Genomic DNA, 25,011 nt, shown 5'->3' with positions numbered 1-25,011 from the left:
TAACTTCGTACACACAAATGCCCCTCCCCCATCTCAAAATAGTCAGTTATCCACGACTGTCTTTTCCTAATTTCCTGTTATGCAGCATTTTTTTTTACTTCCTAAGCGTTCATTTCAAAAATGTCTCAGGCTATTTTAAAAGTAGAAGCCTCAGGCTGCCCCCAGGTAGATGATGTGTTCTAGATTCTGGTGAAGAAGAGCACAATCTAAGAGGAGATAAATACTGCCTGTCTAGTCCATGAAGGCTGTTATAACAGTAAACTGCAGACTGGGTAGCTTACAAATAACATAAATTTATTTCTCACAGTTCCAGAGACTGGAAGTCCAAGATCAAGCTGCGAGCACAGTCACGGTCTCACGAGGACCCTCTTCCTAATTCCTAGCTGACAATTTCTCACTGTGTCCTCACAAGGTGGAAAGAGCAAGGGACTTCCTGGAGTTTCCTTTTTTAAAACATTAATCCCACTCATGAGGGTTGCACCTCACAGTTTAAGTAACCCCCAAATGCTCTACCTAATACCATCTCCTCTGGGGTTTGGGATTTCAACATATGAATTTGGGGAGACACAGATCTTCAGATCATAGCAATGCCTCTCATTGAAACTCAGAAAAATAGTGTCGAGTGGCAAATGTCGAGGAGTCATTTTGCACGCATTGCCCTATTTGAAGTGTTAGAGGAACTGTGGCTAGAGCAGCACAAGTTTTAGGCACACTGGGGTTTGGGGCACCTGTAAAGAACATTTCTTGTTTGCAAAGATGAAGTACACTGGTTTGATCCTAGTGGAACTTGAATTCCCCCTACGTTTTCCTGGGCTTTGCTTATGCCTTTTCTCCTTTTTCCTATCCTCAAAGATATAAGATTGCCTGAATGATGCTAATGAATGAAGTAGAAACTGAGCATTCTCAAGTGTCTAGGAACACTTTGAGTTGTAGTTGGGAGGCTTGTACACAGTTTAGCATTCTAGTTGAATGGAAACAAACCCCCACCTTTTTCCTGACTGCACAGAGTATGTATCATTTCTTAGTATCTGGCTCTTGGGCTTTCTTGGAAGCATAATATCTGAGATCAGTACACTCAGAAGAGAATAATTGAATTTGGACCTAGTTAGGAAAGTTCACAGCTCAGGAAAGATTGGTGAGGAAGTGGTGACAGGAAGCCGACTTGAATCAGTGATGTTTTTAGGAAGCAGGAGTAGAAGCTGAAGCCTTATTGTGGATAGTTACTGTTAAGAAAGTGGTTGGAAAAAGACATCTGCTTTTCTTCCAGGTGAACAGCCCCAGGTTGGCTACCATGATAGTTTTCATTTTCTTCGGTAAGTGAATTATGCTTCTGGTTTATCTGAATTCATAACACCAATTCTCAGTGAGCCAAATGCTGTCTCCTGTCACTTAACTGTCAAGCTAACAAATGTTTATAATATAAAGTATTAATTACAAATTTATACTTTAACATAGCTTCTTAATTTTGCAAAAATGTACACCTACTTTTACTCATTTATACCTCTATAGAAAGTGCACAATGTGAGAACTGCATTAACAGCTCAGGTTGTTTCTTTTTTATGTATAGAATAATCCAATCACTTTAAGTAATTGATCAGGATTTATAGAATTGACATCCGTACTAGAGCCTTTTAGAAGTGAAACCTTCCAGTACCTATTTACAAGTTATAAGATGACAAATTTTGAATTATTATCTATTTTTCTTTGGTATTAAATTGAAATGAGATTAACTTAAACCATTCAATTTCCCTGATTTTAGGTGTTAATATTTAATAAGAAGGAGGCAGTTAGTAGAGTAACACAACACGACATCAAATGCTTCTTCACATTTCAGACAATTTTTGTAACCTAGAGATAAAGTGTGAACTTATCTCTCTTGTCTTGGGTAGTGTGAATGCATTGTAAGATGTTAGTAAAAAAGCAATGTATACTTAAAAGTAGAATCTATGAAGATCTACTTGCTATATGTGTTATTGGAGAAGCTATTTATATTTTCATCAGCATGCAGTAGAATCTACAAATTGCATTCAGAAAAAGGGATAGTTATAATTGTAGCTGAATATTAATAATTTACTCATTAAAACAAAGCCAGTATATTTTCTGTTTACTCTCTGCTAATAGATATTGATGAATAAAGGTACACTTGTGGGCAAGAAAACAAAGAAGTTTATTTCAAATTATGTTGGAAGTCAAAATAAATTTAGTCAAAGAAAATAAAGGCAAGAAAGAAGAAATCATTTATATACTTTCAGATTTGGGGGGGCTTAAGTAATTGTTATTCAAAAATTTGTTCCTTGCATTTATTGCTAATAATGTTTCCTTATTTCTATCATTTATAATAAGGAGAAATCTAGGAAACTTTAATTTTTGTAGATCAGGCAGCAATATAATGAAACACACAAAATAAATTATAACCTCATTATGGCCCCCATTGAAAAGGTAATGATGGCCTCTTGTTTTCAACTTTCACTTCTAAATTAACCTAGACACTAGGTTGCATGAATAAGGGAAATCATACCTAACACTGTTAGGGTCAAAATTGTGCTATTTGATAGGTTTAATCAATATTTCCCATAGTGTGTGCTTCAGAATATTTGTTCAACATCATTTAAATAGGCTTTGTGATGCGGGAAAGTTCTGCAGCCAAAGAAATGTGAGACATAGTGAATTTTTAAAACAAAGCATTTACTAGCCTAATGAGTCTTATACATCTTTAAAGGGTGATAAACTGTGCAATATTCTCCATCTTATTTATTTTAAAATAGAACCTGTTTTTCACTTGGCATTTCAAGATGATCCTTGAAAACTCCTGGCTTAAATACATGGCCAGAAATCATAGTCAGGAATGGATAAGATTCTGGAAAGCTGAAGTTATTTTGATTTTTCTGGGCCAAATCATTGAAGTGGTTTTCCTACTTGGTTCAGTATTTCTTCTGAGTGGAAGGTGTGGAAAATCACCTAAAACAATCAAGATGATTATTCAACCTAACATTTTAAATATGAAAGAAAATAAAACACATTTGGGAAAGATAATATGTAGAATTCATTAATGATCATTGCACTGAGATACACGTGAGGTTTGATGATATAGGCAGGAGACCATCACCTATAAGCTTCCCGAGAGAAGTATTCACAAGATAATAGTGATCAATGAAAAATGAAACCCTAGCTGCTTATAAATTGACTTTCTGACGTGAAATTCCTACTTCAGGATCTTTGGCAAGCTGGATTGAAATAAGTAAACTTGGGCCAGAATGGAAGTGGCTCTTTCTGTTTCTCTAGGCTTGCTAACCTAGAACAGGTGCTTGGCTAGATGAGGTTATCCATGAACACATGAAAACACAGAAAGCTGATATGCCAATTTCCACTCTAGCCCTCAACAAGAAAAATGTGACCAAGTCACACGCATGGGCTTAATCTCCAAATGCAGTGACTCAGCCAGTAGTATATGATCCAATCAGTTTTCATGGATTCTCCTTAGGAGAAGAGGTTTGGAAAGAGGTAAGATTTTCTTTTTTAAAAAAGATGTTGTGGCTTTACTTGAAGCCTATAACTCTATGTTGTGACAAGTCGTTCATAATAACATCATCCTTTTAAAAATTCAAATAATTTGGTTCTGATTAAGACATAGCTTGAGGTCTCTTGATTATAGTTAATATACTGTCTCTAGAACTCAATTGTAATTTCCATATTTTTCTATGGATTGATTAAGCAAGTGTCAGTTTGTATGCCTGCAGAATTAGTTTGAGTAATTGGTACAATATACTAAATTAACATTGCTACTTTCTTGATATTTTAAAAAACTTGCTGGAACCTTTTCTCTTCTACCCAAAATAACTTGTAAATATCTGGAAGGTGTTATATTTATTGAATATTAAGAGTTATTTATATATAACTCATCCATAAAGAACGATTCAAGTTGGTTAAGTCAACATGCATTAATTGAATATGTATGATCCATCATTGTGTTGATGATAGGGATACGATCATGAATTAATGCCTGCTGCGTAAAACCCCAGAACTCAGTGGTAAAGACAAAAATAAATATACAATTTCATTATGGAGCAATAAATGCTATAGTTGGGAAATTCCCAAGATTGTAGTGAAACAGATGAGCTGTGTTGAATTCAATTTGAATGTAGGAAAACAGATATTAAATTCATGGAAAGTTTCCCTAAAAATAGGTAGTTATTGTGTCGAGTCTTAAATGACAAAAAAAGGGTTATTCCAGAGTAAAAAGAAAAGGAGTGACATACAGTAAATGCTCAGAGGTACAAGGCAGCATGGAGCATCTGAGAAACTATAAATGCTTGAGGACCTCCAGATTGCACATGATGAAGAATAGGAGAGTCATGCTAATAGGAACCATCCAAAGGATGAAGCAAAGAAACAGCAGGACTAGAATGATATATTAGGCAGATTAGAGGGTGTAAAGAACCTACCTGAATAAGATAGACCTGGAGGCAGACTGACTAACTGGTGAGTTGGTCAAATATTCAAAATGAGAATCAATACAAGAGTGGATATGGGAGAGTAAAACTGAGGATAGAAAAGGAGCCTATCATGAACCCAAGGTTCCCAGTGTGGGTGACATTGTGAATGGTGAAATTGCTGATGAAGTAGGGTGGTCCAGCAGGGAGTGGTGATGAGCAGGACAATACTGATGATAATATTGTCTGAAAGTGTGTCTGGAACATTCAGGTGGAGATAACATCATCTGTAACTGGAATACTGGAAAATAACGGGATTGAATTAGATATTTGAGAATCATCAGTCTAGATATTTTAGTTAAGACCATAAGTACATGGAATAGTCCACAGAAAGGGTGTAAAATGAGAATAAGAAAAGTCTGAGGACAGAACCTAAGCTTCAAATATACTTTAATAGAAAAGTAAGAGGATCCTGGGAAGAATTCTAACTGTGTTCAGAAAATACCAAATGAATAAGTATCAAGAGAATTAGAAGAGAGGGTTGGTTGCCAAAAGAAAAGAGTTTCAAGAACAAAATGACAATAAAATGCCCAATGATAAAAGTAAGCAAGATGAAGTCTGAAGTCTTAAAACTATTAAATTTGATGTTATGGAGATGATTGGAGCATTTTTAAAAGTAGTTTCAATGGAGCAATAGAAATAACAATAAATTATGAGTTGAGAAATGAATAGGCAGTAAGAAAGAAAGAGGGCAAATACAGACTTTTTATTTAAGAATCTTATACAAGAGAAACAGAGATCTGTAGCTAGAGGGGAGGTTAAGATCCATTCCAGAATTTTAATGATTTTATCACATCTCAGTTTTCATAATTCTGGTCTTGATCATTAATAACTTAGTTCTTAGGTAAATAACTGCCATATTGCTGTTGTTTTTGTTGTTCTGTTATTGTTGCTATTCAAGCTGTGGGGCTGTGCTTGGACAATGAGTCCACTTCCCAAACCATTGATTGCACATATTTAAGAGAACTCTGCCTAAGCGATGCAGATGGATGTAAACATGACTGGAGAATAATGGAAGATGCCTGCAATTTGTCAGGTAATATACGCTCTATACTAACATAAAAAGTTTAAAACACACTCAATTTCTTTTTACAGAGATAAAAATAGAATTTGTTCTTTTCTTTCACTATCCTAGGAACTATGTTTTTTCTCTAAATACCTTACTTAAACTTGGTATTCAAGTGATTCGCCTACAATTACTTATTAGTGAATTTAGATACAAAAGACTGTTCTTAAATTACTCAAGGCCCCCAATGCATTGACACTGCAAGCAACATTATGCAGGATTTCAGATTATTCTTTTACTTATCTCACCAATGTTACAATTATACACATGCCTCTCCGAAGCATGGCAACAATTTTTCAAATAAAATGTTCTTTTTCTTATATGTTACTATGTCAGGATAACATAGGAAGATAACATTTGTCATAATCAAACGCCTTATTTATTTGCATGTACATAACATGAGTTTTATATTTTTGCAACCTATACACTATTTTCCATTCCAACTGTGTCAAGAACAAGTTAAAACATATTTTTATTTTTAACTAGTCCTACATTCCAAACATTTGAGAGGAGGCCCAATGGGTAGAGAATATGAAGATTGGAAAGTCACTGTCATTTGTTTAACAGAAAAAAAAGTACTGAATATATCAAGTAACTGAACATATATTGAATGAGAGCATTATAGTAAGACTCCATTCACTAAAAATAGGTAAACTTATTATGTAAGGGGACATTGTCTTAATATTATTAAGACATAACTTTGCAAAAAATCTTATACTAACATAAAAAGTGTTATCAACTTGTATAATGAATATGATAAAACCGTAAAAACCCAATAAACTTTCTGGAATACTCAGTAAGAGAAATCCAAAGTGAAAAATAAAAATATATTCTTTCATGACTCACTTTGCTACTCCAACCATTTCATGAAGGATAAATTATGTACTTCTGGGCTTCCCTGGTGGCGCAGTGGTTGAGAATCCGCCTGCCAATGCAGGGGACACGGGTTCGTGCCCCGGTCTGGGAAGATCCCACATGCCGCGGAGCAGCTGGGCCTGTGTGCCATGGCCGCTGAGCCTGCACGTCTGGAGCCTGTGCTCTGCAACGGGAGAGGCCACAACAGTGTGAGGCCCGCATACCAAAAAAAAAAAAAAAAAAAAATTATGTACTTCTCACGACCCTTTCCTATCTGCCTGTGTTTCCTCTACCTCCCAAAAATGTAAGGTGGAGTGCGTTGGGTTAAGAGGCAACCACCCATAGTTCTAACAATGTCAACATTCACAATCTCCAACATCAGAGCTCCTGTCCAGTCACAAGATTTCAAGGAATTACATAGGATGTAGACAAGGAGCAAGATTTCCTTTTCTTCCCTGACCTTGAAGGGAGTACATACAATGTTCATAGGCCAAAGAAAGTTATAGGTCTCTAATCCAACATTCTCATTACAGTTCAGGAAAAGAATTTCAATTGCAAGTTTTCTCAAATAACATAATAATATTAAGATGAGAATAAAGGACAATGACAAAAAAAGTCTGTTTTTTGATTTGATGATGAAGCTCCTTGTTACATTTTATAAGGCAATTTAAAATATCACATTCAGCGTGTCATGAATTATAACATTTATTGATTTCAGTACATAAATAGCAAGTCATTTGCAGTGAATGGTAAATCTGTATAATTATACCATGCATTAAGTTGAAATAGAAATATTCTCAAATACACAAATGAAATGTACTCAAGTAGTTTTATTCAGAAAAATGAATAAAAGAAAGTTGTTGGGTAGATGAATATGGCTTTTTAAATTAAAGCAGAACATGAAATATTGGTAATTATGAAAGACGCACTATTCAATAATATTAAGTGCTTTCTAAGTGTCAGGACCACATTTTTTTCAATGATAAATTTAGAGCCACTTGCTTGTCTCTTATTATTATCATGGAATGACATGTAAATAAAATAAGATTAAGACCAAACAGCTAATACAATTGCTAAACTGACAAAATAGTTAAGATTACAGAGCATTCTGGTCATCTCGTGTAAGGGCAGCCTTGATTATCATTAAAGAGAAAAAGTTGGCATTCTAAGTGGGGACAAATCTCCTTTAAAATACAGAAAGTTTTATTCTATTTTAGAAAGTAAATATTGGGGGGGGGGAGAAAACAGTAGAAATAGTTTTTGCTTGAAAAGTCAATTATATGGACATGCTGTAGCAACCCCAGATAATTTCACTCTAATAATGAATTACTAAAATTAATATGTTAAAAACTTTTGGTAGGGGGAGGCTCCTTAAAGCTTTAATGTACCTTGGGTAGGAGGTCTCAAAAATTATATTCAGATTAATATCTAGAGTGTTATCTGTTTGACTGTGAATCCAGGCAACCCCTGCCAGATGAAGGATTCATCAACCTGTAATTTAAGTATCCGGTCTTTAGCAGAAAGCAATTTCCAATTTAAAAATTGTCTCTGCTCTGATGACCTCTACTGTACCATTAAGAAATTGCTTGGAAAAAAATGCATCAACAAATCAGGTAATACATTATTATATGAAACAGTTACTGTCATTGAAAAGAAAAGTACAATGTCAAAATGAACCACATCTATATAATTTGATGAACTCTTGTTTTTTTCTGGTGACTTGATTAATTCTTCATGTAATTTAAGGTTCTGTGAGCTGTAGATCTCAGTAAGTGCTTGACATATTTCTGTAATTGCTAACCACAATTTCAAGCTTCATTCTATTATAATTCATTAGTATTATAGATTCACTCGTTCAATACATATATTTGTGAGGCTCACTATGGCTTTGCACAAGACTTAAATGATAGAAGATAAATAAGGTACCATTTCTGTTGGTAAAGAATACAGGGTCTCCTGAGGAAGACCAAAGTATAACCACTTACCCAGAATTATGCTTGCCTTTGGATAGGAGAACTTGATTATTTAACATGTATTTATTTATTGTCTACTCAAAGTGCCAGCCTGATGGTGAAGTAGTGGTAATCAAGCTTGTCGACATGTGTCCTGAACTTACAGAAAGATTTTCCAAGAGATACGTGGGATCCAATAGTCTTAATGTAATCAATTTCCATATCCTCAATGTCCCTATGTACCTTCTCTGAAAAGTGATCAACTTGGGAATGCACCTGTTTTCAGAGATTTCTCACCTCTTCTTTCAGAATCCTCCTTCCCTCACTTTATAAGAGAAAGGTTTACCTCTCATCTATCTTGAATGGTTTCATTGCCCAACCCCTCCAATCATTACTGGACGGTTTTCTGTTCCATAATTTTGCCTTTACCCGAATTTTATATAAATGGAATTACATAACATGTAGCCTTTTGAGCCAGTGTTCTTTTATTTAAAATAATATATTTACGATTCATCAAAAAAAAAAGGTTCTCTTTTTTGATGAATAGTATTCCATTGTATGGTTATTCCATAAATTGGTTATCCATTCACCACTGAAAGTCATTTGCATTGTTTCCAGATTTTTAGAGATTATAAAGCTGCTATAAATAGTCACATATAAGATTTGTATAAGTTACTTCTCTTTGGTAAAAAAGTATTGGGTCATATAGTAAAGTGTATGTTTAACTTTATAAGGAGCTGTAATATTGTATTTCAAATTTGAAGTCACCATAAATGTATGAAAGTTCCAGTTGCTCCACATTCGCAGAAGCACTCATTTTTTTTTGCCATTCCAAAACATATTTAATGGTATCACACTGTAATTTTAATTTGCACTTAATAATAATGTTGATCATCTTTTCATGTGCTTATGTGCCACCTCTATATATTATTTGGTAAAGTCTCTCTCCAAAATTATGTAGTTTAGGTTCTATATTTAGATCTATGATGCATTTTGAGTTAATTTTTTATATGGTGCAAGCTATGGGTCAGATATGTTATTTTGCCATATGGATATCTAATTGTCCCACCACATTTGCTGAAGATATTTTCAACTTCACTTTTCTCAAAAGATCACTAGGCTGTATATTGCTGGCTCTACTTCCAGGTTTTCTTTTCCATACCAATTACCTATATTTCTATACTTTTGCTAATATTCCACAGTCTTATTTATTGTAATTTCATGGGATATGTTGAAATAAAGTAGTGTAATTCCTTTACTTTTTTCCTTTTAAATAATTGATTCAGCTATTCTCCTTCTTTGCTATCCCATATAAATTTTACAATCAGCTTGTCAATGTCTACAGAAAAATCCTGCTGGCATTTTGATTTGGCTTACCTCAAAACTATAGATCAATTTGGGTAGCATTGACATATTTACTATGTGAGTTTTCAAATCCATGAACGTGGTATATCTCTCCATGTATTTAGGACTTCTTTGATTTCTTTTATCAATATTTTGTACTTCTGAATATAACAGTTCTTACATTTTGTTAAGATTTACAAATATGCTTCACTTTTTTGATGCTGTTGTAAAGGGCACTTTATTTTACATTTTAATTTTCAATTGATCATAGCTAGTATACAGAAATACAATTGATATCTTATATGGACATTTTACAATTGACACTTTATATGGACATTTTATAGTTCTAGGGGTTTTTGTTTGTTCTGTTTTTTGTAGAGTCTATAGGATTTTCTACATAGATAGCCTTGTTATCTACGAATAGAGAATAAAGAGAGTTTTATTCTTTGCTTTCCAATCTGTAAGCCTTTATTTCTTATTCTTGCTCTATTGTTCTGAGTAGAACTTCCAGTATAATATTAAATAGGATTGTTTGGTGTGGCCATTTTTTGCCTTTTTACCTATCTTAGGAGGGATGCATTCAGCTTTGCACAATAAAGAATGGCTTTTGCAGTAGGTTCTTTGCAGGTTCCCTTTATCAGGCTGAGGAAATTCCTTTCTATTTCTAGTTTGCTTAGAGAAGTTTTATCATGAATGGATAAGTAGATGTTAAATTTTGCAAATGCTTTTTCTGCCTCTGTTGAAATGATCATATGTTTACTTCTTTAGTGGTATTTGGTAAATTTTATTGTTGATTTTTGAGTGTTGGATACAGCCTTTCATTCTGAGGCTACATCCTGCTCAGTCATGATGTATTATTGTATTATTTTTTTTATATATTGTTGGATTCAATTTGCTAATATTTTGTTGAGGGTCTTAAATCTATGTTCATGATGCATATTGGCATGTTATTCTCTTTTCTTAGAAAGTATTTGTCTGATTTTGTTGTCTGGGTAATGCTGTCTTCAAAATGAGTTAGGAAATATTTCCTTCTCCTCTAAATTCTAGAATAATATACAAAGAATTAGCTTTATTTTTTCCTTAAGTGTTTAATTCAATTTACCAATGAAGAATCTGTGCTGTTCTTCACTGGAAGGTTTTTAAATGTTCAGTGTGTTTAATTGTTACAAGACTGTTCTATTTCTTCTTTTGTAGTTTGCCTTTTAATGAATTTAAAAGACATTTGTTGGATTTATGTTGAATTTTTATTTTTATAGTTTCCATTTTACTCTTTCTTTTAGTTTCTATCACTCTGCTAAATTGTTCCTAATATTCCCAAGTTGTCCTTTAAAAGTCTGAAGAAGTTCAAGTGATGTCCTCAGTTTTGTTCAAGTACTGGATATTTGTGCCCTTCTTTCTCTCTCTTTCTGTGTCTGTTTCTCTGTATTTCTCTCTATGTCTCTGTCTTTTTTCTCTCAGTCTCTCTCTCTCAATTTTTCTCGACGTTATTTCTTTTGCATTTGATTTGACTTGAAATTGATCCTCACTTTTTAGTTTCTTAAGATGAAATCTTATCAGCGATGTAAGCATCTCATTACATGAATTTCTTTCCAAGTGCTGTTTTAGTCACATCTACTAATTTTAATATCTTGTGTTTTCATTTTTATTTATTTCAAAATATTTTCTTATTTCCCTTCTGACTTTCTTTTTGATTCAAGGTTTATTCATAATACTATTGTGTAATTTCCAAATATTTGAGGATTTCTTAAATATCTTTGTTATTCATCTAATTCCAATAGCATTAGAAAACATATTTTGTATGGTCTCAATTCTTAATGAAAATGATAACTGCTAAATATCACCTATACAATGTGATACACGTGAGGTGATACACGTGAGATTATATACACACAGTTACACACTTGAAGTTATACAGGAAGAAATAATGGAGACTTAGAAGCCTTCATAGAAGAAATAACAGAATTGGGTTTTTTAGGGTGAACTGGGCTCAATAGGGAGATTAAATAAAATAGATGTTCTAGACAGAGGAAGTAGAATGAAGCAGAAGACACTGGGGAGAAACATGTTCTTGGTAAAGCTGGATTATAGAACAGAGGAGTCTTAGGAGATACTGGAAAGAAGCCAGATGTTAATAAGAAGGAAGAACTTATTAAACTTACATATCTTTCTAAGGAGATCAGACTTCAAACTGTTGTTTTGAAGATCTACTAATGCATTTTAAACAGAAGACTACAGAATTAGTATTTTGAAGGATGTCATTTGTTGGCAGTGGTGTAAAGGATGGAATGGAGGCAGGGAAGGATGCAGGCCAGAGATATGTTAAAAAGCCATCAAAAGAGTTTGGGAGAGAGGTGACTCATGCCTAAACTACCACACTGGTGCTGAGGACTGTAAGGATAAGAGATATTTAACAAATATTTATAAATTACAATCAATAGGAATTGGTTTCCATTGGATATGAGGAGTATGGAATGTTGTTAAACGTGTGATAGAAACTGCTGGCTTGGGACAAGGATATTGCTGTACACTGAGACAGGACTGGGGACAGAAGTGGTGAGTTGTATTTGGAGAGTTTTGCATTGGGAGGGTACCCTATGGCACATTCATGTTAGAAATGTTAGTATTTTGTTTTACATTTCACATGATGAATATATAGTTTAAAAATAGCAATGATGGAGTGGACCTCATCTGGCTGGCGTTTGGAAACATGGGTCTCGCACTGAGGAGAGTATCCTAAAATGGACATATAGATTTGGGAGTCAGTGATTTGTAAGAAACAGATACAAGCATGCAGGAGGATAAGACTGGTCAGGAAAAGATATGACATGAGATATAGGTATTTTGATAACAACATTTGCAATCTAGTTGATGAAACCACAAGGACGTTTTTAAAGACAGGAAAAACAAAAACTACAGGAAGAATTTTGAAGCCAGTGAAAGAGAGAAAGACACAGAGGAAATAATCGACAATTATAAATGCAGAGAAGTCAAATAGGATAGAGACTAAAATGACAGTAGTTAGCTAATGAGTATGTCTTTACTAGTTTTAGGTTGAAGTAGGCTGAAATGAAAGCATATAGAAATACTAAAAATATTTATTGACTTTTGTTTCAAGATAGTAGGGCTAGTTCATTTATATCTCAATGACCATTTCTATCAGACCACGATGCTGGCAAAATATAGTTACCAGCTACAGGTACATACAAATTTAGAGCAGTTAAACTGAAATCAGTTCACAGTTAAACCACTTTTTTCCATAATAAATACTTGTTAAATGCTATTCTGTGGTAATGTTGATAAGCCAGGAATATAGAAACCCTGTACAGAGGACCTGAATGATCTCACAAATGCACTTCATGATGGACCTGGCCTGATCATGGTTTCAACCCAGAGCATCAGCTGCTTGCTTCTAATTTAGCTCAGAGTGGAAAAGGAAATGATAATTGAAATCTTATTATTTCAACCTATTTCAACTGCAGCGTCCTCCGCCAGCTCTTTGGTCATCACTCCAACAAGATATGATGTTTCTCTCCCTCTCTCTCTCTCTCCCCCTTGCATTCCCAAAACATTTCTCAACATGTAACAGACATGCACTTTTCTATTCTTTATTATAGATTGTAAACTTCTTGAGCAAATCAGCTTTGACATTTCTTCCTTTTTTTTTTCTTAATATGATAAAGTTTCAACATAGTGCCTGACACATAGTAACTGATCAATAAATATATCATTTATTTTTAATTTTAAACACATTTTGAGCATCTAAATTATATATTCATTTATATTTATTATTCAGTTAATATGTGTAGATATCATATAAATGCTGGAGGATGGAAATCAAGATGGGTTAAGACAGTCCCTACTCTTGGTTAGCTAAAAACATAGCAGAGTAAAATTGGCATTTAGCCAGATTATTTCATTTAGCCTTGATTATTAAATATAAATATATATATAAATACTCATACATATATGTGTACTATAAAAGAGATTGACATTTAGACATATTTACAGATTATTTCAAAATATATAATTACCAATATAATAGAACTAATTATATGAGGATGGCATTAATTCACATACATCCCATCCACACAAGCCTGCATATGCTGGCCAAAAGGGGTAGGAGAGATGTTCTCTGTTCTAGTAGAGAAGCCTGATTTAAATAATTATAGCAATCCATGTGAGCTGTTGTTCGATAAATGTGCAAAACTTTATCACAGTGTGTGTCTACAAACCCATGCAGTACAGAAGCTGTACTCTGAACAGTGCTTCTAAGAATGTCCTGGCAGTTTTTAAGTAAACATTTTCATATCATGAAATACATTATACTATCTTAAAATAGTATAATTAAATTAAAATTTCACGAGGGGGTAAGGGAATTAGGAAAATGTCTAAAAATGCTTCTTAAAGGGGAAATAATGAAAAACTGTGGAGAAACACTTTAGTATAGTTACATTTCTAGGATAAAATGGAAATTCACAAAATTTTATAGAAGAGAAATAATGGATTATAAGTATTTTAAATTACACATGATTTCTACCAATCATCATCAAAATGTAATAAAAAGATGAAATAAATGAGGATAAAATATTAAATGAATTGAGCATTACCATTATGTTTAGTTACATAAACTATAAATAATCAAAATTTTTATTTCAATTTTTTTAAAAAAATCAAGATCATTTGTAATAGCTCTCTTGCAATATTTTTTTCCAATGGCTTTTGAAAGACAATAGATATTGGTATATTTATAAAATATATGTCTAGACACTTTTTAGAAAACATTAAAAGGTCATAATATTTAATTTTTAGTCATTTTTTATTTATAGAAGAATCAGCACTGTCCTCATATTTGGCTGCACAATCTAACATCACACAATGGCTCCATCAGAAAGATACGTCATTAACGATTGAAAAAAAGAGCTACTGCGTCATGGCAGCACGTATCTGCCAGGAATCTGAACATTGTGCTCCTTTGTATGAAAATTTTAAGAAAACCTGTGGGAGGGAATCAGAGCAATGCAAAACCCTTGATGGAAGGTACCTGTGTGCAGCATTAAGAGAAAGTCTGAAAGAAACAATCTTGTGGAATTGTCAATGCAATGACCCTTCAGAAACAAAATGCATTGAAATTCGGAAAAGCTTGTTTGAGGACATTTGTATACAGGATGCTCAGATGAATCCAGTTCCAGCCTTCAGTGAAGACAATGAAGATGAATTCAACCTAGACATTGTTTCAGGTCAGTATTCAAGGGAGGAATTTGGGAACCTTAAGTATAATCACAAATATGAGTTGACTAAAGACTTTGCTCTGCCATTTCTGCCTGTGTTTCTCTTAGACAATGAAAATTTTAAAAATGTAATACTATGACTATGTCTAAAAGGGATTATGAAGAAAGACATAAATGCTAAAAGGTTTTAGAATAATGTGAATTGTATTCATTCATTTATTCATTCATTGAACAAATACTTACGAGACATTGACAATGTGCTAAGTCCTAAGTCTGGTGCAGCAGGATCAAAACAACAACAACAAAACTGTCCTTCAGGGCTTCCCTGGTGGCGCAGTGGTTGAGACTCCACCTGCCGATGTAGGGGATACGGGTTCGTGCCCCGGTCCGGGAAGATCCCACATGCCGCGGAGCGGCTGGGCCCGTGAGCCATGGCCGCTGAGCCTGCGCGTCCGGAGCCTGTGCCCCGCAACGGGAGAGGCCACAACAGTGAGAGGCCCGCGTACCACAAAAAAAAAAAAAAAAAAAAAAAAAAAAAAAAAACTGTCCTTCATTTAAGAAGCTTCTTATTTTTTAAGGGATTTAAAAAATTAAAGAAATAGATAATGTAGTAAGGAATGATGATTTATTTACTTAATAGATATTTCTTTGAGTGCCTACCATGTCCTAGGCCATGTTCTAAGACCTGGGGAAAAAGCAGTAAAAAAAAGCGAACAAAAATCACAAAAAACATTGCTCTCTAGGGCTTTACATTCTCAATTGAGGAGTGTCTTGGTGAGTTTCCCTGGAAACAGACTCTGAGACAGAGGTTTGCATATAGAGTAGTACTGGGCTGAGAGCTCAGGAACAAAATCTAGAAGTGAGAAAAACTGGATTAGGTGGAGGGAGAAATTGAAAGGCAAGACAATGACCAGAACGAACAGTTGATTCCACAAGGCGTTTGGCTCTGTAGTGGGCTTTTAGAGATGTCACCCATTGAGACACGGGAACTGCTCCTTTGAGCCCCTCTCATGGACTAGCCCTTAGATAGGAGCTGTCCCCTAGAAAAGTCTGCCCCCTTGGATGTGGCAACTTCCTTTGGATGAGGCAATGCTGGAAAAGGACCAGAAGATGTGGAAATGAATACTGAGATCACCAAAAGGGAGGTCTTAGTAGTGGGCTGTAGCATCCAGTAAGAGGAAATTAATAGGATAAAAGATTTGAAGATGTATATTTTAAACAGTATGAGTGCTACCCATGGGGAAACATGCAGGTGTGGGGGGGGCAATAAATTAGGATCTTGGGATTAACATACACACAATACTACATATAAAATAGATAACCAACAAGGACCTACTGTATAGCACCTGGAATTCTACTCAATATTCTGTAATGGCCTATATGGGAGAAGAACCTGGAAAAGAATGAGTATATGCATATGTATAACTGAATCACTTTGCTGTACAGCAGAAACTAATACAACATTTTAAATCAACTATACTCCAATAAAATTTAAAAAAATAAAATTAAATAAACAGTATGAGTGCTAAGGAGAAAAATAATACAGGTAGTGGAAAAAAGAAGTCTGAGTTGTTGGTTTGTAATTTTAATAGGATGGCCAGAAAGTTGATCTGAAGAAATTAATGTTTGAGTAAAGATGGAAAGAGGCAAAGGAATGAGTCATGTGGGTATTTAGGGAAAGAACACTTCAGGCAGCAGAAACACAAGCTCAAGGTGAGCTGGGGATAGTCTGGAAGGTTGAGGAAGAGCAAAGAAGACACTAGAGGTAGAGTCGAGAGAGCAGTGGGAGAGATGCAGGAGATGAGGCCAGAAATAAAACAGGGGCAAGATCATGAAAGGTTTTGTAGGTCATTTCAAAACCTTTGGCTCTTATTCTGAGTGTTACAGGAAACCACTGAAGGATTTGAGCCAAGCAAGTGTCATGGTCTGATCTACATCTTTAACAGGATAATTCTGGTTTTCGTGTTGACAACTGACTGAAGAGAAATAAGGCCCAAGTAGGAAGACCAGTTAGGAAGCTTTCGTAATGATGGGTGATGGACCAGTGTGGACAGCTGTCAGATTCTCGATATGTTTTGATGTGAATGGACCATATGGGGATGCAAGAGGAAAAAACGAATCAACATTGACTCCAAGGTTTTTGTCCTGAGTAATTAGAAGGATGTATTTGCCATTATTTTCATTGACTAACATGGGAACAACTACAGAAGAAGAGGCTTTGGTGTGGACATAGGAGAGGTCAGGAGTCAGTTTGGTACATGGTTAGTGAGAAATATTTGTTAGATATCCAAGTGAAGAGATCAAGTAGACAGTTCTAGGTATGGAATTGATACCTAAATTCATTGCATGACACATAGAAGTGAGATCTGTACTGTAAGTATAAACTGGGGGTCATTCACTGATGGATTGCAAATGAGACCATGTCACTAAATGAGGTCAACAGAGAAATGCATGGTGTCTTGGACAAGAGTGGTAGCAAGGTGAAAAGATATCAGAGTCTGCATATATTTTGGTATTAATGGATCAAGAAGCGGGAACAGTGTGTGTGTATGATCTTACAACACAGATGGAGGTCTGGTGGGTGCATGTTTCTCTGTGTTCCCATGACGTATTGCCCTTTAGCTCCTTTTCAGCAATTAAGCTACTGTTTAAAATATTCTCTGGAAAAATGTGTATATACCAATTTATGCACCATACAGAATTAGGATTTAATGTGCAGATAATTTATTATAATGCATTACTCATATTATATAATATAGCATGGGTCCATGATAGAATTTGTTTCCCCATGGTAAAAGAATTGTTTTGTTGTTTCTCTAATAATTACTCATATTGTGAATGTATTAGTCTGCTTAGGCTGCCCTAGTTAAATACCAGAAGTTGGGTGGCTTGAACAACAAAAATTAATTTTCTCATCATTCTGGAGGCTGGAAGTTCCAGATCAAAGTCCAGCAGGGTGGGCTTCCCTGGTGGCACAGTGGTTGAGAGTCCGCCTGCCGATGCAGGGGACACGGGTTCGTGCCCCGGTCCAGGAAGATCCCACATGCCGCGGAGCAGCTGGGTCCGCGAGCATGGCTGGGCCCGTGAGCATGGCTGGGCCCGTGAGCCATGGCCGCTGAGCCTGCGCATCTGGAGCCTGTGCTCTGCAACGGGAGAGGCCACAACAGTGAGAGGCCCGCGTACCGCAAAAAAAAAAAAAAAAAGTCCAGCAGGGTGATTTTCTAGTGAGAGCTGTCTTCCTGGCTTGTAGATTTCCTGGCTCCTTGCCATGTACTCACAGGACATTTCCATGGTGTGTGTGTGTGTGAAGAGGGAAGAGTGAAGAAACTCACTAATGTCTCTTCTTATGAGGACACAAATCCTAGCAGATCAGGGCCCCACTCTTAGGACCTCATTTAATCTTAATTATTTCCCTAGAGACACCATCTCCCAATACAGCCACACCAGGAGTTAGGGCTTCAACACATAAATTTTGGAAGGAGACAAAATTTAGTTCATAACAGTAAGTGAACTCAGTTTCTTGAATATGTTTTAATCAGTGGCAGAGCCTTACCAAACAGTCCCAAAGCAGAGCTATTAACATATCATAGAAGGTCTATCCTAGACTTTTGTATGTTACAAAAGCTGAAGAACTCTCTGAAATTTGCTTATTGGGATTTCATTCAATATGGAATAGTAGCACAGAAGGAACATCTCAGAAACACAGGGGAGTATGTTGCAGAAGAGATAGTGATTCTTGAGCTGAGAATTAACCAGTAGAAAAATGAAAAGCATGTATAATAAAAACAGATGGAACAAGGAATCTGGAAAGGCTGTGACACACCGGGAGGTAAAAAGAATTTTCTTATGATTGTACCATTATATATGCAGTAGATGGGCAGGCAGGGAGTTTGGACAGACAGCTCAAGTCAGGACAAATTGAAACATGAAGAGACACTTATGCCATAACAGAAGTCAGTATCTTAATAGCCAATGGCAAAAATTGAATTTTTATTTTAAAATGAAAATCTGATAATTCTATCATTTTATGCATATGTATATTAGTGCTACATCTATTTTATTTTGATTTTGTTTGTGTGTCTCTATCTCCTAATAGGTTTGATAATAGGGACTGCCGATTTGTTTTCAATATGGCACCTGGTATATAGTAGGGACTCAACCAATGCTTCTTTTCTTTTCTTTTCTTTTTTTTTATAAAGTTGATCTTTGAAAGAAAGAACAATTAAATGAAGTTTTTAAATGTCATTATTTTAATTGAAGTATAGCCAATTTCTGCTGTACAGCGAAGTGATTCAGTTATACACATATATGTATTCCTTCTTTTAAATACTCCTTCCCAGTATGGTTTGTCACAGGATACTGAATATAGTTTCCTGTGCTATACAGTAGGACCTTGTTTTTTATCCATTCTAAATGTAACAGTTTGCATTTACCAACCACAAACTCCCACTCCATCCCTCTCCCTCCTCTCTGGTGATCTAGTGGTTAGGATTCAGCTCTCTCAACCAATACTTCTTGGATGAAATGTTTTAGCATTAGATGGTCTCCAAGGTGACTTCCATCAATGAGCGTCTTCAATTCTGTACTTACAATTCCTAAAATCTCTGGGAGGCTAAGATAGAGGTGGAAATAGTCTTTAAATTGCTTTTCAATCTAATTAAGACCTTACTGGGAAGAGTTTTTTGGTTCAGACAATATTCCTTCTGTTCTTTCTCTCCAGACAGACTCTTTGTTTACTTCTGAGCACATGGCCTAGTCATTAGCATTTGTTTAAATCTTCCAGTAACTGGATACTCAGAGCAGTACCCTTTAACTGACTTGAATGATATTTCAGGGGTTTATTTTCCTTCATCTGTACCTCACTCATTTTGTGTATCAACGGTTAAATAAGGGTTACATGAGCTTATATGTACTTTTGCTTGATTATTCACTCATAAAGGTAGTCCACATTCTCCTATTAAATTTAGAACATTGTTCACTAATAAAATAGTCTCTTTGTTTCCCTTCTAGATAACATGAAAGAGGATAATAAGTTCAAGTGGAATCTAACTACTCTTTCCTATCATGGTAATGTTCATAAATTGTTATTTTTGATCTGCATGGTAAATATTGGACAATATAATTTAAAATGTAGTTACTAGGCTTCTTAAAGATATGCCATTACAAAATAAATTGTGTGGATATTTTTATCATTCTAATACTGCTAAATGCAACAAAATCAAATCAACTATACTCCAGTAAAAATTTAAATAAATAAATAAGTTAAATTTTTAAAAAACAGAAAAAGGCAACAAAATCATTGCATGTCTTCCATTCATATGACAAACATGTTTTGCCCATCCATCGTTTATTCATAGTTATGCTGAAGAATACTTTACAATTAAAACCAAAGACTAAGTCTTCATTAAATTTCATAGATATTTTGATCACGTAAATTAAATTGAGGTCTTTTTGTGTATATGGATGTGTTGGGGGTGGGGCATTCACACATACCTGTGTTTTCCAGAATGTGAACATTTTTATATGTTGGAATAACTACAGCTTTAGTCAAGATTTCCCCCCCAAATAAAAAGTGCAACAGAACAAGAACATTTTGATCCGAGCCACTGAATGCACCATTAGCTATATAGCTGAAATGCAATTTCTGAAGATTTACTGTTTACATTTGAGAAACTTGGACTCAAGAATCTTTTTCTGCAGCTCAGTTTTGGCCCTACACACTTCCCATCACTTCTGGATCACCATACGTAGCCAGTGTAGATGAAAGATGGTGCAAATAGTCCACTATTCAGGTCCCAGTAAGTTCATACTAACTCTAATGGGAAAAAAAAGGAATGTTTGCCAAAAATAACACATGGGTACATCATTGAATTTTGCTCATGGACTTCTCACAGTGTTTTGCAGATTCTGTATGTACAGCTTTTTGGTTACTTTTCCACGACCTGGGCATATCATTGCTTTTAGGAATCAAAGGGATCAGGTCCTGTTTGGAAGTGGCGGAAGAGTGTGTGGCGGATGTGCTCTGTAACACACAGTTGGCCCTTTACCTGAAAGCTTGCTCAGCAAATGGAAACCTGTGTGATGTGAAACACTGCCAAGCAGCCATCCAGTTCTTCTATCAAAATATGCCTTTTAACACTGCCCAGATGTTGGCTTTTTGTGACTGTGCTCCTTCTGATGTACCTTGTCAGCAGTCCAGAGAAGCTCTTCACAGCAAGCCATGTGCAGTGAACAGAGCTCCAGCCCCAACTTGCCTCAATATAATTCACAGCTGCCAAAATGATGAATTATGCAGGTGAGTAAAAACACGCATACCTTACTTTCTGATTTTGGCACCTTATTCGTTACAGCCTAGTCCCAACACTTGATCTCAATACATTAGCTAGAGATCCCACCATCATGCAACATGATATAAATAAAGCCAGACAATTCATAGTTTTGAATCCATGGTACATGTGTAGTATCCTTTTCGAAATTCAAATGCAGAATGTTTTTGGAATAAAAGAAATTCAGTTTGTCAGGATTGGGTAGTCATGAAATAACATTACTAAAATTTCATATTCAAGTGAGACCCATGAATTGCTTAATAGACCTGTCTTGTATGTCATTTTTATTATTGTTTTTGGGGGGTGTGATTATATAAGGCTGTTAAATGTCATAGAATTTTGATGAGGTGACTCTTTAAACCTCAAAATAAATATTTTGTGTCTTAGGCTGGAGATGAGGAAGGAGCTAGAGTTTGGATTTCCCCAACACACGTAGGCCGTGGTGTCAGGAATCCACCCTTTTTCTCTTCCCAACCTCTCACTCTTAATTCTCGAGGTGATGATGTTAGTCATGTATTTGTTTATTCAAAAAAATAATTACCAGGCACTTACTACTATTTTAGGCATCAGGGTACAAGATACAAAAATGCCTGCCCTGTGGAACACCACACACACACACACACACACACACACACACACGTGCAATAAGGGGAAATGTGAATGGGCAGAAAGAGTGAAAGAATTGCAATACAAATGGGATGGCCCCAGCAGAGACATTTTACCAGAGTCGAATAAGTGAGAAAATGAGCTTGTCTCAGTAAATATTGGAAAGAAGAGATACCGAACAAAAGGACGAGCCAGTGCTGAGGAAGAAATGTGTAGGGCATGATCTCAGGCAAGAAGGGTAGAGTGCACAAGGGGAAGAGGAATAGGAGAATGGATTTACTCAGAGAAAGAAGAGCTATACTGGGAGATTTTGAGCACAGGTGTGAATGATGTGCTCACTTATTAAAATTTCCACTCTGGCTGGTAGTTGAGACTAGACTTTACCTTTGCAGGTAGCTCCTCCTGGAAACCATAAATTGAAACCAACACCTTGGCTTTCTCTTCTCCTCACTGTGGTCTCCGTTAACACATTTCCTTATATATTCAAGGTGAATTGATCTTTTGTGTGGTAAGAAAGCCACAGTTAAGTGAGACTCTTTGGATATGAGTCAGAAGATGGAGGAAAGAAAGAGGATACTGAATAAACCTGATGAATCAAAACTACCTGTAACATTGATATTATCACATTAAAGGAGCTTTATTTAACAACCAACATTAATTGGGATGAAGCTTCTGCTTCTTCTTGGGATAATTATCCCAAGAAATTCATATTAATTTGTTTGCCCAGTACCTTCTATTAGGGACTATTTTATTTAATTGTATTTAAATGAATAAAACTCCATATATAGCAAATTCCTTTAAAGGTCAAAATACACATTTAGTGTGGAGAAGTGGCTACGTGTGATAGCTTAGGGCAAGATTTGTCACATTTGTCACCTTGCTTGAACCACTGGCAAATGAGATTTAATGACATTACTTCCTGAATGGGCTGATTCTTGGTGAACTGCTTTCCTTCCACTTTTTAACTATCTTCACACCTTTACTGTCAGTCATTTCCAACTTGCAAAGTAGCTGCAGATCTTGTAAACATTTGTCAAAAAAAGAGAACTGCTTCCCTATAACACACATTCTGTAAGATAAAGGGTAAAGATCTCAACAGAGTGCTAAAGCATTGACTATTTTTTTTTTGCTTCAACTTATATAGAATGTCAAAGTTCTTAAGAAAGTTTTATTTGCGGATCTTTTCCTGCAAACGTTTATCAGTTATTTTAAGTTTTACTAATTATTTCTCTTGAATTAATAATAAAATTAACAATAAAAATATTTTTTACAATGAAATTAAAATTTTTCAAACTCATTTATATCTCAAAAATCCTTATTCAGTGTACTATTATATTTCATTGATTCAAAGATGCAAAATTTTTGCACATTTTAATATCCCTAACATGTTTGGAATGCGTTTTAAGCTCAATGACCAAAAAAAAAAAGTATTAAATTAAAACAATAACAAATGTCAACACATGATTTTAGCTGGAATAAAATAATGGTATCTCCTATAATCAATGAAATGTGGTAAATACATTTGATTGCACTATTTTTCTCATATCACAAATAAAATATTACTGTCTATCATCTATCTTCACTAACAGTGAGACCAAATAACATTTTACCCAGCCAGAGGACACTTTTTTTTTTAAGTAATCCCTGTAAAAATGCCAGATGTCTCCATGGATGGTACCAAGCTTTACCTGATTCCAGTGCAAGGGCCCTGGATATTCTACGTCATTATCTTTGAGTTATTAGTACTCAATTTTCTCAGGATGATATATCTGAGTTTCCCTATCAAATACCATATTTTAATGTCGAGTGATGGGATCTGCTGCTACAATCCTTGAGAAGTCCTGTGATGGATTCTGAAACACACACTCTTTCATGAACCTCACTTTGGCATCAACACCTCCTCAGACTGACTGATACAGAATAGGTGATTTTCCTCCACAAGGACTCCTGGGTTTCACAACCTCTCCAAAGTGCTTGGTGCAGGGTCTGGAACACGATATGCTCTCAAAAGATTTCATCTCATTTCCCTCCACTTTTGAATATCTGTACTTACTTAATTTTTATAATGTTTTAATATACAGATACATGTCTCTTATTATGTAATTTCTGTTTTTTATATATTAATTCAGGGAGTAAGGATTGTGTGTCTTTTTCTTTTCACCATGTGCAAATAGTCTCTGAATGAACACTTTATAGAGGTGATGGAAATATTATACAATATTAGTTGTCAAGATGAAAAGACAAATTCTGTCATTTTCTCAAGCAGATTTTGCCTTAGGGAGATTTCCAGTATTTATATTAAATTATCCTTAATGTAATTCAGATGGAAAAAAAATCTCCAAATGAAAAACAACTTCTTCAGTGAGAATGTAAAACTTTTTTTTTTTGCGTTACGCGGGCCTCTCACTGTTGTGGCCTCTCCTGTTGCGGAGCATAGGCTACGGACGTGCCGGTGAGCCGGCCATGGCCTACGGGCCCAGCCGCTCCGCGTCATGTGGGATCTTCTCGGACCGGGGCACGAACCCATGACCCCTGCATCCGCAGGCAGACTCTCGACACTGCGCCACCAGGGAAGCCCAGGATGTTAAGACTTTATCATGGATCTTTCCTGCAGAAGCCCTTATACATGGGGCAAAGCAGAGCAATTGGATTTTAAAATACAACTTCTGTCCCTGTACCCACTTACTCTTTTCATGATTGGTCTTGAAACTCCTCTGTTTATTTGAAAAGGCCAAAGAAGGTGATATAAAGAACTATTTTTTCAATTAATTTGCCCAATACAGATACACACTGGGAGGTGAGATTATATTTTGCCAATTATAAATGTTTAGGAATTTACAGGAAATTACAGTACATTGTTTTTCCATATGTATGAACTCCAGAAAATAGTGAAAAAAAGTAATTGCTTACAAGAAATTTTACCTACTTTTTAAAAGCAAAACACAATAGACATATTTAAGTGCCAAGGAATATTCACAAAGTATGACTATATATTAGGTCACAAAGGCAAATGTAATACACTCTGTGTGCAGAAATTACACAGACCATATTCTCTTACATTTTACAAAATAACCAGAAACTTATAGCAAAACTAAAAGCAAAATAATCAACTCTATTTTTAAAATTACTCTTTTAAATACTTAA

General features: G+C 35.3%; 1 protein-coding gene across 1 annotated transcript in view; it reads left to right on the top strand.

The window, feature by feature from the left end:
- The first annotated feature begins 1,291 nt into the window (after positions 1 to 1,291).
- The window catches only part of GFRAL (GDNF family receptor alpha like), a 58,875-nt gene continuing 35,155 nt past the window's right edge, over positions 1,292 to 25,011 (top strand). The window contains exons 1-5 of the mRNA XM_059077156.1: positions 1,292 to 1,313; positions 5,392 to 5,526; positions 7,866 to 8,024; positions 19,946 to 20,002; positions 20,900 to 21,230. Coding sequence (XP_058933139.1) covers positions 1,292 to 1,313; positions 5,392 to 5,526; positions 7,866 to 8,024; positions 19,946 to 20,002; positions 20,900 to 21,230 — 704 coding nt within the window. The remainder of the gene's footprint in view (positions 1,314 to 5,391; positions 5,527 to 7,865; positions 8,025 to 19,945; positions 20,003 to 20,899; positions 21,231 to 25,011) is intronic.

The sequence above is a fragment of the Kogia breviceps genome, chromosome 10, assembly GCF_026419965.1.
Source record: "Kogia breviceps isolate mKogBre1 chromosome 10, mKogBre1 haplotype 1, whole genome shotgun sequence".
Classification (NCBI taxonomy): domain Eukaryota; kingdom Metazoa; phylum Chordata; class Mammalia; order Artiodactyla; family Physeteridae; genus Kogia; species Kogia breviceps.
This window is presented reverse-complemented; position numbering and strand designations above follow the sequence as displayed.